This window comes from Etheostoma spectabile, chromosome 4, assembly GCF_008692095.1.
Source record: "Etheostoma spectabile isolate EspeVRDwgs_2016 chromosome 4, UIUC_Espe_1.0, whole genome shotgun sequence".
In the NCBI taxonomy this organism is placed as follows: Eukaryota; Metazoa; Chordata; class Actinopteri; order Perciformes; family Percidae; genus Etheostoma; species Etheostoma spectabile.
The window spans coordinates 17,397,834-17,411,119 of record NC_045736.1 but is presented as its reverse complement, the minus strand read 5'-3'; the positions used below and the strand labels follow the sequence as shown (position 1 = coordinate 17,411,119).

Below are 13,286 nucleotides of genomic sequence, written 5' to 3'. Positions count from 1 at the left end.
AGTCAATGAACCACTATTTTTTACTTTAGTTAAAGGTCCAGTGCAACGTGTTTAGTTGTTTATTATCAAAATCGATGTTGTCACAAAATTGTCCTTTTTCATAAACATTTACCACCACCATCAATTCCAAGTATTCCTTTTGGCTTGAAATGTAAAAAAATTAAAACCAGCATATGTAATACCATAACTCATGATCAACCACTATCATAAGTCATATATTATTCTTTAAACTACTAACTACAGTGACCGGGAAATGTTGTCCTGTACACTTTTGAATCTTTATGAGATGGGAATGTTGAATGACAGTGCCTCACCGTCCCCCAGCTTATACTGTCCATCTTTGCTGTAACAAAGTAACTCACACAATAACTCACACAAGTACACAATAGGTGGTTGTTGTTTTTACTCTGGTTTGAACACATTTCCTAAGAGTAATAAGCCAACAAGGGTTTTGTATTTACAATAGTTCAAACTTATGTAGTCAAACCAGTTGAGCTGCTGTGAAGCTGAGTGCCATTGTGATGCATGGGATTGTCCTCTTCCTACTAACTGCTGTTCAAAGGTATGTGGGTTTGTATGAGCATAGGTAATAAACTTGTTTATCAAGGCACAGTTTACTGAGAACTGCAAAAGAAAAAAAATGGATCTTTGCCAAATCCACATAGCTAAACAAATACATGTAACACGTTGTTGCCAACCAACCAACAATGTAGGGTCAACTCTTTAAAATTAAGTCTTGTCTTCAAAAGAAAAAGGAAAAAGTTAGACTTGGACCTGTCTACAGTAAATCGTGGTGGTTACACTGTAACAAGAAATTCAGAGCAGGAAGTTATGTGCATTTTGACCTAGTAAGGGACTCGACTGGGACTAAATCAGAGCTAGACAAAACAGGGAGAGAGAGAGAGAGAGGGGTGGTGAGAGGGAGAGAGAGAGGGAGAGAGGGAGTAAGGGAGGGAGAGAGAGAGAGAGGGAGGGAGAGAGGGAGGGACTATTCCTTGAGACAGGATGGTGACGCACTGTATGGTTCAATTTTCACCTGACTCATACACTTCTAGGCAACTGTGACAATGTGCACACCTGGTCTGAGGAGTGGAACTACAGTGGATTACAAAAACAGTAAGTAAGATGTTGGTTTTTATGAGGCTACTAATATAATTTGATATAATTTCTGATGTTACCGTACATATGTCCTGGCACTGTTTGCTGTTTTACTGTAATGCTTCAAGCTGTTTTAAGAAGAGACCATACAGTTCTCAGTAATTATGTTTATTAAGAGATTTGTGAACTTGACAAATTAGTCAGCAGACCAGGGAACAATTGGAGCCTGTTTATATCAAAAGAACAAAAGGGTTGCCATTGTTGCTACAAAGAAACAACTCCATATACCTGCTTGCATTTATGTATGTCTCTTCTTCCCTAGACCATAACCAAAGGCAAAATCCATCAACCAGCTTCTCTAACAGTTTGTCTCGATTCACTGCCTCCCATGCCGGTGGGCAGTTTCAGCCAGGATATCATCAAGTTGATTTTCCACCCTTAAGTCACGATAAGGACAAAGACGCTGAGAACAAACCTGACATGTCACTCCTGCAGAAAGATGTTTGGAGAAAAATGCTGTAGGACTTAAATCTTTTGATGTGTCCCCAGGCAAAATGTTTCTTCCTGTACAGTCCATTTGGTGCATTGTACTGACTCTATGCATGTCAGTCTGTGGTTTGGAGATTCCTAAATATGAAGTCATTTGCTCAAAGGTACTGAACCTACATTTCCTGTGCTGCAGTAGTGTACATATAGTTTTTATTGACAGATTACACTTTTAATTTCCTTTTACTACTGTAGCCTGCTGTGACATTTTAATTTTACTTTTTACTGATAAAGTGTTTTGTTTGCAAACATTTAATTAGACACAGGGGTATGACCATCTGCCATCTTGTCACAACATAGGGCTGGTGTATGTAGAACAGAACATAGCCCTCTGAACAGCAAATATTTACCATACAGATAATATTCAGTACAAATGTGATGCCACACATTAAACATATGTCAAATTCTGTCTCCATTTAGGGTCTCTCTGATTGCACCATCATGAGCCATGGGCATGTTACTGTAGCAGAGGACAACAATGCTGTGTATGTCCAAAACCTGACTCCATCTATCAAGCTCTGCTGCAAAGACAGTGCACCATGTACATTATGTCTGATGATAGACATAGAGATAAACATCCATCTGGATAAAGTCAGTGAGGATGAAGGCTCTGGGTATGAGGAAGAGGATTATAGCGAGGAGACGGAGAGGAATTCAAAAGGTAAAAACCAAAGCTACCAATGAAGTGTGCTGTCACATTACCACTTGTTATAAAATGACCATTCCGGTTGTTTTGTACGCTTAAATCCATTAATGAACCTTTATGTCATTGTCTGCCAAAGGATACCACGTTAAGATAAGATAAGATAAGATAAGATAGACTTGTTTAATCCCACACTGGGTTAAATGGGGGTTTATATAACTATAATATAACTGAGGGTTACCAAGCTTTAAAATGATGGTCTACCATCATGGAGGCTTATTTACATTACCGTCACATGGTTATTGATAGTGGAAACTATTTTGAGCAAGTTGGTGTAAAATTTCCTTAAAAACACTATGACAATGCAACTTTAACTTTAACTTTATTTTCATTGTTGATTGATCAACCTAGACAAATTATAAACAGGCTAACATGTTTACTGTAATCAACTTGAATCTAGTGGAGTAAAAAAGTCACAGTAAAACAAAAACAAAAAAGGTATTTTTTGAAAAAAAATATCTGCATGCCTTCAATATGTTATGTATACTCAGTTTATAGTTAGCGTAATGGGTTAATACATGACCAAATGCTGGTATTGCGTGTGTATTTGAAGTGGAAGTTTTCTACAGGTGTGTTTCCATGAATTCTCAGCCACACCTTGTTTCTGTTGCAACAGCGTCTGTGACAGTGTGTTACAGCGTACCTACCATGCCCACGTGCAAGAAGGTGGAGTTCAAGGTTAATCATACAGCTCTTTCTCTGCAAAACCAAGCAAAGGTACTGTGGACTCCCTGTACTGGAATATGAAGTCTGTACTGTCAATAGGGATGTACTGTACGCTCACTTCTGCTCATCTTGTCGTATAAACGATGTGTGTGTGTGTGTGTGTGTGTGTTTGTGACTTCTATAGATTTTAATGACGATTACTAAGCCTGCTGGGATTTCCTTCAGCAGCCATGTGATTGTTTATTCTTCTACACAACCAAAGCCATTGCAAAAAGTTGATGCTCCTTCTCTAGATGAAGGTATGATGTTTGCTCTTTTAACTAATAAAGCACCTGTTGAACTCGTAACTAGCTTCCAGTAGTGACACATATCATTTTTCTTCAGTTTGCGTCCAGGAGCAGAAGGTACATGTAAAAGAGTGTCATGGTGAGTAATCCCCTACATAATTTAATTAATTTGTGTTGGTTTTACTTGTGCTGTCTAGTTTTTGTATTTGGGGAAATTAACCATTTTTTTCTTTCCTTTCTTTCAGTGCCGAGTTTCAGCTGTGTAGTTGACCAAAAGATGAATTGGGTGGAGCTGCAGTTTGGCAGGAATAAAAGCCTCCCCTTTGTTTGTGTCCAGTATGAGAAGAATGGAATCTGTCAGGTCAGTGTTAGATATCAGTGCTAATTTTGGGTGCACTCACATTTATTCATTTATGTTTTTTTGCTTCTTTTTGCAGAGGTAAAGAAAATATTCAGATCCTTTGCTTAAGTAAATGTAACAAAACAATGTAAAAAAGAGTAATGTGTTCAAAATAACAGTGAAGTAAAAATTAAAAGCATACATAGGGTATAAGCGCAAAAGTACTCAGAATGGGGCCTTTAGATGTTTATTTAAAGGACTGCATTATTATTATCCAGGCATTTGATACAGCAATGCGTTATTTTACAAGCTGATCATGTTTTGTATTTAAAATGTCTGCATAGTAGTACACTCAACAAAACCATGTCCATGAATCAAAATACACCATTGTGTTTCGGCTTGAGCCTTCTCTGTCTGAAATTCAATATGAATTAACATAAAATGGAAGTCAAGTAAAGTACAGGTTACCAATAGTACTTGAGTAAATGTTCCTATAGTCACTCTCCACCAATGGCTTCTCACTCTCATTAAAGCCATGATGTGTTAAATGTTACTTTATAGATCTGGAATAGGACAACCATCCCTCTGCATTCTGTGACCCCCTGCATGTGTCTTCAGGTACCATCACTTAAACATCATGATTACTTGTGGCTACGTACCACATCTACAGTTTCAACAATGTTGTGTCTACACAGAACTTTAACACATGTGTGTGTGTGTGTGTGTGTGTGTGTGTGTGTGTAGGTATGGGATGAGGATGATCAGAGGTCTATACGCACTCAAAGCTGCCCCTTCATTAATAACACAGGTGATATGTCACTTTCTTTCTGGTTTCACATGGTGAATAGTGAATGGTTTACAATTGGTTGGCTGAAGTTTCCTGTGTGTCTATTTTAGATTTTCTCCAAAGGAGCGTATGGCAGAATGTGTCAGTGTTTGTAAGTGTGGGACAATTAAACAACTACCACACAATGCTGTCATGGAACCTGTCGGCCCCCTGCAGGCTGGAGGGTGAAGTGTGGCCCTGCCAGAAAGAGAACAGCTACTGCAGAGAAGTGAAGGGCTTTAGACAACAGCTGGAAAATGGCACATGGAGACAAAACAGTAAAGGGCAATGGGTAAGAAACTTTAATACTGAGGGTTTCATCCCTCGTTTTATGCCTGCCATGTTTGTTTTTGTTAACTTCAAAAATGCTTTTTTTCCTCACTTTTTTTAAATCCCATCTGCTTTAACAGCACACACACACACACACACACACACACACACACACACACACACACACCACACACACACACACACACACACACACACACACACATATATACTGTATATACATATGTACGTATGTATCAGCTTATCTCAACTTTTAATTTGCAGCTGTATAATGTTAAAACTGAACAAACTATCTTTGTTGAACTGTAATATTCAAGATGCTAAATGTTATACACATTTATCCAATTCTCAAATGACATATTTGGTTTAATTGGAAACTTTGGAAATGCCTGGCTGCACAGCATGCGTCTTTAATGACCCAAGATGTATGATTGTGTCCTCTTCAGGAGACAATAAGGGTGTTTGAAGACATCCACGTTCAGCTCTCAGCATGTGTGATGGTAAAGTACTCACAACCATCCTGTGAGTCATACAGTGTATTTACTTAGTTACCAATGTTCAATAACTCATTTATGTTTATCCATTTGTGCAGGTGGAAGTAAAGGGAATGGGAAGTGTGCTGGGTCCATTCTGTTTAAAAAACAGTGAGTCTGAAAGTTTATCCTCAACACAAACTGGGGTTGTTTGGGACTATTTTTCATATATACAGCACCTGTTTCTTTAACTTTTTATGGACAGGGTTTTCTTTTGTACTAGGCCTACTTGCAGACAGATCACACTGGATTCTCCTGGTTGTTGGTGTAATGCTGCTGGTTTGCATTACTGTGCTCATATTTTATCTCCTTCATGACTTCGTCAAGAGTGAGTTTTCTTTTTTTCTTTTTGCATTAAGTGTCTTAAACATGTAAGAATATCAGGACAAACATACCGTGCACAAAGAAGACAAAGCAGTGTCTAATTTCTCTTATCTGGAATTTGTAAACAACCCATGATAAAATGCGCTGTCCAACGTTAACTGTATTTCCTCAAGCACTTACCAAAAATTTTCCTTTCATTTGCCACACAGACCAAATGTTGTTTACTATATCTGGGGATTGTTCATAAAGTGTGCAGTGTGCATACAATTTACCCACATTTAAAGTTCAAGGAATCATTTATTTGTGCACTAGACGATACATATCCCTGTAGTGTATTTCTGCTTAGCCCTATGGTATGTTTACTTTTCATTTACAAAATTTTATAGAATGGGCATGGAGCTGGCATCATGGCGGATTTGTAAAGAGTGAGTTTTTTCTTTTAATACTACTACTTGTCATAAAAAAGGATCATTAAGTCATGATTAAACAACTCTCTGACATCGCCCCCCCCCCCCCTCCGTGCCCCATGTTTTTCCTCTCTGAAGTTGGCAGAAACGGTTGTATGGTGGTGTTGCTGAGCCCCCCAGATGTGGATGATGGTGTTTCAGAGTCAGTATGTCGGCTTGGCTCCCAGCTCTTTAACCAGGGCTTCAGTGTGTCTGTGGATCAGTGGAGCAGGAAGGAGCAGTGCACTATGGGGCCTCTGCCATGGCTGCACTCCCAGTTGTTGGAGATGAAAAGCCTGGGCGGCCGAGTTGTGCTCGTCTTGACCCGCAAAGCCTTGGAGAGAGCAGAGGAATGGACCCATGGAAATGAAGAGGTTAGCAAGATGAAGGAAGACAAGGGTCTCCCTCAGATATGTTCCCCTTACTCTGATGTGTTCACGGCCTCCCTATGCCTCATTCAAGCGGACAAGCAGCTGGGCATAGCTGGAGAACATTTTCTTCTGGTGGAATTTGACTCCCATCCAAGAATTGACAGAAGACTACCGGAGCTTCTTCAGGGGCTGCCCCTGTTCCAGCTTCCCTCTCAGATCCAGGCTCTGTTGTCTGAACTTACTGTGGGATGGACAGGGAGGGGGTCAGGTAGAAGGACATGGACAAGGTGGAAATGGAGTGCAAAGACTAAAGAGGGAAAAGATAAGCAGAAGGCATCACACTGTAAATAGGTTGCAGTTGAGAGAAACTTGGGGACAACGCCTTTTAAGTTCCCATAAATTATTGTTGCATATTATCTGTGCTGATATCTGAAAGACTGTTCATCCAAATTGTGGATAAGAAAAATATACGTCACTAAAGGCTGACTGGCAATGATCTATATTGTTGTTATGTTAAACAATTCCATGACATGGCCAACAACAATATATCCATCCCTCATTACTTTTTTGACTACACTTTTCTGTCTCGAGTTACTAGAACCAAAACCGGTTTATTTTTTCTTAAGATGTTAAGTAATTTCCTAACAAACGGCTGTACATCGCAAGTTTTAGTTTTAAAATTACTTAAATAGGAGTAATTTGTCAAAGACTATTTTCAGCTGCAGATTTGATGTGTTAGCAAACAGCTGGGCAGCAGGAGGAGTTTGTGGGACTGGCTCAAATGTTCATTGTTGAAGGAAAATGTCACAAAATGCACCAATGTCAAAAGTGTTTTTAGTGTTTTTTGGGCAATAGCAATGGTCTATAATGCAGAGGAATACGTTATATAAGGCTTTGGCTACACAGACTACTTCTTAAATATTTAAATCATTGTTTGTTGTTGTCTTGTCATCAAATTTGTTGAGTAAGAAAAATATAGAATAAGATCAGACTTATCCTTTAACCTAAACTCTTACAGCCTAGTTATATCGATATACTGTAAGTCTGTCAACACTTGTCTATAAATAAATGTGCTTATTTTAGTGCATGGCCGATTCCGGATGGTGATTGGCCATCTCTGAGTGAAGAGCGGCGGATCTTATTGTGTAATCTGGTGTCACTGCAAGGACACACAGAAGTGCTTGTTAAAACAATCCATTACATCCCGGCGGGGCGGTGGTTTGAGGGTGCTGATTGCTCCGCCCGCTCGGGATGTTTGGTTTGTTCTCCGTAATCAAACACAAAGGAGTGTTGAAGTGTGAAAAGCGCGTGTCGGCTCTATTCGCAGCATTTAAACATTACTTAGGAGAAGAGAGTTCAAACTCGACGCACATAAAGGAGGTAAAGTAAAACCCTTAACTTTTGTCTAGAGTTTGTATTCAGGTCCACTTAAATGATTGGTGCGGTATTTGTAAAGGTACAGCTGTATGGCAGTAAGTAGTAATATATTATTGCTGTCAGGTTATTGTAGTGGAGTCAAAAGTACAATGTAATGTCTCTAGCATGTAGTGAAGTAAAAGTATAAAGTTGCATTAAGTACAATTAAAATACAAAAGTAAAGTAAGTGAGTAAAATGTACTTTACTTTCCACCATTAGTGCCACAAACAGACTCCCAAAGTCTGTTTTGTACCTGGTGGAGCTTCTTTTCTTTTTTTTAGGTAGAGTCACATATAGCATATACTTTATTCTGTCATCCATTTGTTCTTAACTTGAAGCATCATTTAACAAACCTGGGTGTGATATTTAGGAGAGAAACAAATGTATCTTGTGGACCTGGTGGGACAGATGGGAGTAAGGATGCTTCACAGGAACCCGCTGCAGGCTGCCTGGCTTTGTTGTCTGTTGGCTGTTCAGGTGCACAGCTGTCCAGATACCTGCAGCAAGTGTTCAGGCCCAGAAAATGACCAGTGTGAGGAATGTAAAGCAGGATGGACACTCCATAATAACACCTGTGTAGGTACTGTATACAAAACCTATTATCACATATGTGTATGGCATGAATCATGCATACTACTGGTCCGAAGGGCTGCAGCCTCTGCCGTGACCGAGGCAAAGCAGCGGGTGTGGGAGAAGTTCGGAGAAGATATGGAGAAGGACTTTCGGTCGGCACCAAGGTGCTTCTGGAAAACCGTTCGCCACCTCAGGAGGGGGAAGCGAGGAATCATCCAAGCTGTATACAGTAAGGATGGGACGTTGTTGACCTCAACTGAGGAGGTAATAGGGCGGTGGAAGGAGCACTTTGAGGAACTCCTAAATCCAGCTGACACGCCCTCTGTGGTAGAGGCAGAGCTGGAGGATGATGGGGGATTGTCGTCAATTTCCCTGGTGGAAGTCGCTGAGGTAGTCAAACAACTCCACAGCGGCAAAGCCCCAGGGATTGATGAGATCCGTCCAGAAATGCTGAAGGCTCTGGGTGTGGAGGGGCTGTCTTGGTTGACACGCCTCTTCAACATTGCGTGGAAGTCTGGGACGGTGCCTAAGGAATGGCAGACCGGGGTGGTGGTTCCCCTCTTCAAAAAGGGGGACCAGAGGGTGTGTGCCAATTACAGGGCTATCACACTTCTCAGCCTCCCTGGTAAAGTCTACTCCAAGGTGCTGGAAAGGAGGGTTCGGCCGATAGTCAAACCTCGGATTGAAGAGGAACAATGCGGATTCCGTCCCGGTCGTGGAACAACGGATCAGATCTTTACTCTCGCAAGGATCTTGGAGGGGGCCTGGGAGTATGCCCAACCAGTCTACATGTGTTTTGTGGATCTGGAGAAGGCGTATGACCGGGTCCCCCGGGAGAAATTGTGGGAGGTGCTGCGGGAATATGGGGTGAGGGGGTCCCTTCTCAGGGCCATCCAATCTCTGTATGACCAAAGCGAGAGCTGTGTCCGGGTTCTCGGCAGTAAGTCGGACTCGTTCCAGGTGAGGGTTGGCCTCCGCCAGGGCTGCGCTTTGTCACCGATCCTGTTTGTAATATTTATGGACAGGATATTGAGGCGTAGTCGGGGCGGGGAGGGGTTGCAGTTCGGTGGGCTCGGGATCTCATCGCTGCTTTTTGCAGATGATGTGGTCCTGATGGCATCATCGGTCTGTGACCTTCAGCACTCACTGGATCGGTTCGCAGCCGAGTGTGAAGCGGCTGGGATGAGGATCAGCACCTCTAAATCTGAGGCCATGGTTCTCAGCAGGAAACCGATGGAGTGTTTTCTTCGGGTGGGGAATGAGTCCTTACCCCAAGTGAAGGAGTTTAAGTACCTTGGGGTCTTGTTCGCAAGTGAGGGGACCATGGAGCGTGAGATTGGTCGGAGAATCGGAGCAGCCGGTGCGGTATTACATTCCGTTTATCGCACCGTTGTGACGAAAAGAGAGCTGAGCCAGAAGGCAAAGCTCTCGATCTACCGAGCAATTTTCGTTCCTACCCTCACCTATGGTCATGAAGGCTGGGTCATGACCGAAAGAACGAGATCCAGGGTACAAGCGGCCGAAATGGGTTTCCTCAGGAGGGTGGCTGGCGTCTCCCTTAGAGATAGGGTGAGAAGTTCAGTCATCTGAGAGGAGCTCGGAGTAGAGCCGCTGCTCCTTCGCATCGAAAGGAGCCGGTTGAGGTGGTTCGGGCATCTGGTAAGGATGCCTCCTGGGCGCCTCCCTAGGGAGGTGTTCCAGGCACGTCCAGCTGGGAGAGGCCTCGGGGAAGACCCAGGACTAGGTGGAGAGATTATATCTCCAACCTGGCCTGGGAACGCCTCGGGATCCCCCAGTCGGAGCTGGTTGATGTGGCTCGGGAAAGGGAAGTTTGGGGTCCCCTACTGGAGCTGCTGCCCCCGCGACCCGATACCGGATAAAGCGGATGAAGATGGATGGATGGATGAATCATGCACACTAGTGTTCTAAATGTTTTTCTGTTTTGATCTGTTTTAGACGTTGATGAGTGTGGCACGGAGCTGGGTATCTGTCCTACAAACAGCTACTGCTTCAATACAGAGGGTTCCTTTAAGTGCAGAGGTCAGTTGTTTAGAATTTGAGTAAAAACACAACATGAAGGCATTTTCTAAAGGAGTAGAAATTAAATTAAAATGTCAGATGTGTCCTAAATTTGTTTTGCTCAACCAGCAGTCAAATATATAAAGATATTAAATTTAAAATGAAATAAAAGAGAAAGAAGCAGCAAATCCTAACCTTTGGGCAGCTGGAACCAGTGAAAGATTGATATATTTGACTGAAAAATGGTTTGAACAATTCATTAATTCTTTTAAGAAAAAAAGTTGTCTCTCCCTTCCTAGTCACTGACTAATCCAGGCAAACTGAGCCCCAAAACCACAAAAAGGGGGTAAAAAGTTATCAGACAAAACAAAAATATATAACAAACAAATTATATTGTTAGTTAAATAACTATAATGTAGAGTAAACTGAAAACACCATCCATATACTGTATAGTATGCAATTTAAGCATCACTGCATAAACTCTTGTAACAGGAGACATTAAATCACGTACATCTACAAAATAACGCATAACATAATAAAGTCCAACAAGTACTCCATTGTGTCCCTTGATGACCACTGTCAGTAACTACAGTTGTATGTTTGTTCCATTTTAATAGCTGCCCTGGAGAGCCTAAATATTAAATCACGCTAATGCACATTTCACTCATATACATTGTTTTGTAAATAAAGAAATGAAATGGTCACTCTTTCCTCAGGCTGTGACCCGGCCTGTGTGGGCTGCATGGGTAGCGGACCAGCACGCTGCAGGAAATGTGCCTCTGGGTACACACTGACAGGGTCCAAGTGTTTGGGTAATTGCTTAAAAAGAGAATATGTTTTAAGTAATTTTTCTTCAGCATACATTCCTTATGTGTTCCTGGGGAGCTGCAGTGATATACAAGTCTCTGATGAGATGAAATCTTTGTTTTTGTAGATATAGATGAATGTAGTGACAGGGTACTTGCCTGTCATGGTCTGGATGAGATTTGTACCAACACAGAAGGCTCCTTCCGCTGTGACTGTGCTGAAGGATTCATCCATAGGGACGGCGTCTGTGTGAAGAAGCAGCAGCCTGGTGAGTCTCATCATACACACAATCATGTGAATATTGCAACACACTGCAACCTCTCACATGTTTAACTCCCTTTGCAGGTGTTCAGGGAAAAGGTCTGTTTGAGGATATTCAGGATGACGAGGTGGAGGTGTTGCAGCAGATGATGTTTGGGGTGGTGCTTTGCGCTCTGGCCACGCTGGCTGCTAAGGGGGATTTGGTTTACACATCTGTATTCATGGGAGCAGTGGCAGCCATGGCAGGGTACTGGCTTTCTGACAGGGGAGACCGTTTGTTAGACAGCTTCTTAAAGGGACGTTAAAGCTCAAAACAACTTTACCATTTAATGTGACATTGCTCAGCAAGGCCTAAAATAATCCCTGCTACTATAAAATGTCACACTTTAAACAACTGTCCAGCTGTATCACTTTTCTGTAATGAGCTGGAAAGCGCTTTTTATTGTTTTCAAGCAGCTAATTAGTTCTGGCATTTGGAGCCATCAACAAACAATGGTGTCAATTGTAGCTTGAATGAAGAAGAATTTACAGCTTGCTTGAATATGTTTGCAGAAACCATGTACTGTATGAGATTTGCTTCTTATATTGTAACAATGGCACTGCATATGTAACATGCACATGTATACTATATAGTAATTACACAATTAATTAATTAAATAATTTAAACAAAATTATTACTAAATCACATTAGTTGCCTGTAATGATCAGCTTCAGTATGCGGTGCACAGATCTTATCAAGCAGAGATAACTAAGGATCTTAAGCTTCTGTATGGAAGGGGCGGGATCATTTGAACTGTTCTGCGCTGAAACGATGCAAAGGCTCATGGGAAAGACATGTTCTGAACAGTCATTTCCCTAGTTAAAGTGTGTTTTTTTTTATAATGTTCTGTTTTTGTTGGTTGGGTGTGCATTTATTTTTATATCTGGGTTTTAGTTTTGTATTGTTGATTTAGGATTCATGTTTATCTACATTTATTGTTCCATGGTCGAGACCTGGGTAGGGACTGATGGAGTCTGGGCAGCAAACAGAGATTGGAAATAAATAATTTCTGTCTCTAGAGTGAATTGTTCTATACAGCACAGGACATCACAAAGGAAAAAATAAATAAAACATATATATAAAAAAAGTAATTATCTAGTATTGGGAAGTGACCTAATGATCCATTACGGTAATGTTTCTTTGCATGTTTAACTCAACCAGAAAATAAAAAAAATTTCAAATGATTTTTTTAGTAATGAATACAAATGTAAACTTGATTTGTCTACTGCATCAACTTACTGCTCTATGCTAATACAACGTAACCCCTTAAATTTCACCTTGTGTAAAAACTAAGACGGTTTGAGGTAACGGGTTTCCCCGCAAATTTCTAGTGAAGTCAACTAATTTGGGATAACAGTGCTCATTTTGTCTTAAGAATATAAAACACTGAAATAAAATTCCTGTGTCAACATACTGTATACCCAGGATTCCTCTTTTTTATCATTTTGCAAGACACTTGTTATTTCCATCTGTTGAGTAATGTATAATATTGAGTATTAAAACCCAGGACTTCTGATATTGGAATGATGGAGGTAGAAATAGTTATTAAGTTTACTGAACTTTGCTATTTTAACCACATAGTATTACAGTATTCCTACCATTTGTTTTTTTGCAGTAATAATTACAGGACTAGATTATTATAATGAGTTATATTAAAATTTAAACTGATTTGAAAATAGTGCACACTTCTACTTACTAGTGTGCTTGGTTACAACATACATGATTCATACCATGCACTCAA

At 40.9% G+C, this 13,286-nt stretch overlaps 2 protein-coding genes across 4 annotated transcripts; both read left to right on the top strand.

Annotated features, from left to right (window-relative positions):
- The first annotated feature begins 894 nt into the window (after nucleotides 1-894).
- LOC116688221 (interleukin-17 receptor C) lies at nucleotides 895-7,519 on the top strand. The gene is made up of 17 exons (XM_032514076.1): nucleotides 895-911; nucleotides 974-1,116; nucleotides 1,421-1,751; nucleotides 2,065-2,305; nucleotides 2,964-3,064; nucleotides 3,198-3,312; nucleotides 3,398-3,439; nucleotides 3,546-3,661; nucleotides 4,202-4,258; nucleotides 4,385-4,448; nucleotides 4,538-4,758; nucleotides 5,201-5,254; nucleotides 5,347-5,398; nucleotides 5,511-5,615; nucleotides 5,998-6,036; nucleotides 6,157-6,676; nucleotides 6,707-7,519. Exons 3-17 carry the CDS (start codon nucleotides 1,653-1,655, stop codon nucleotides 6,777-6,779), a joined length of 1,899 nt encoding a protein of 632 aa, XP_032369967.1. The 5' UTR covers nucleotides 895-911; nucleotides 974-1,116; nucleotides 1,421-1,652; the 3' UTR covers nucleotides 6,780-7,519.
- Nucleotides 7,520-7,655: 136 nt separating this feature from the next.
- On the top strand, nucleotides 7,656-12,956 carry creld1a (cysteine-rich with EGF-like domains 1a). 3 transcript variants are annotated; one of them, XM_032514078.1, is made up of 6 exons: nucleotides 7,656-7,808; nucleotides 8,323-8,425; nucleotides 10,375-10,458; nucleotides 11,154-11,249; nucleotides 11,372-11,512; nucleotides 11,590-12,956. In XM_032514078.1, exons 1-6 carry the CDS (start codon nucleotides 7,680-7,682, stop codon nucleotides 11,808-11,810), a joined length of 774 nt encoding a protein of 257 aa, XP_032369969.1. In that variant the 5' UTR covers nucleotides 7,656-7,679; the 3' UTR covers nucleotides 11,811-12,956. The 3 variants fall into 3 exon arrangements, with proteins under 3 accessions (XP_032369969.1, XP_032369968.1, XP_032369970.1); XM_032514077.1 differs by having other exon boundaries at nucleotides 8,254-8,425; XM_032514079.1 differs by having other exon boundaries at nucleotides 7,696-7,808; nucleotides 8,216-8,425.
- Nucleotides 12,957-13,286: the final 330 nt, after the last annotated feature.

Bases quoted from the DNA above. Each gene is read 5' to 3' on its own strand.
- creld1a (XM_032514077.1), top strand. From the start codon at position 7,680: ATGTTTGGTTTGTTCTCCGTAATCAAACACAAAGGAGTGTTGAAGTGT. The intron at 10,459-11,153 runs GTCAGTTGTTTA...CTCTTTCCTCAG, and splicing joins GGGTTCCTTTAAGTGCAGAG to GCTGTGACCCGGCCTGTGTG. The intron at 11,513-11,589 runs GTGAGTCTCATC...CTCCCTTTGCAG, and splicing joins TGTGAAGAAGCAGCAGCCTG to GTGTTCAGGGAAAAGGTCTG.
- LOC116688221 (XM_032514076.1), top strand. From the start codon at position 1,653: ATGTTTCTTCCTGTACAGTCCATTTGGTGCATTGTACTGACTCTATGC. The intron at 3,065-3,197 runs GTACTGTGGACT...TGACTTCTATAG, and splicing joins CTCTGCAAAACCAAGCAAAG to ATTTTAATGACGATTACTAA. The intron at 6,677-6,706 runs ATGGACAGGGAG...AGGTAGAAGGAC, and splicing joins TTGTCTGAACTTACTGTGGG to ATGGACAAGGTGGAAATGGA.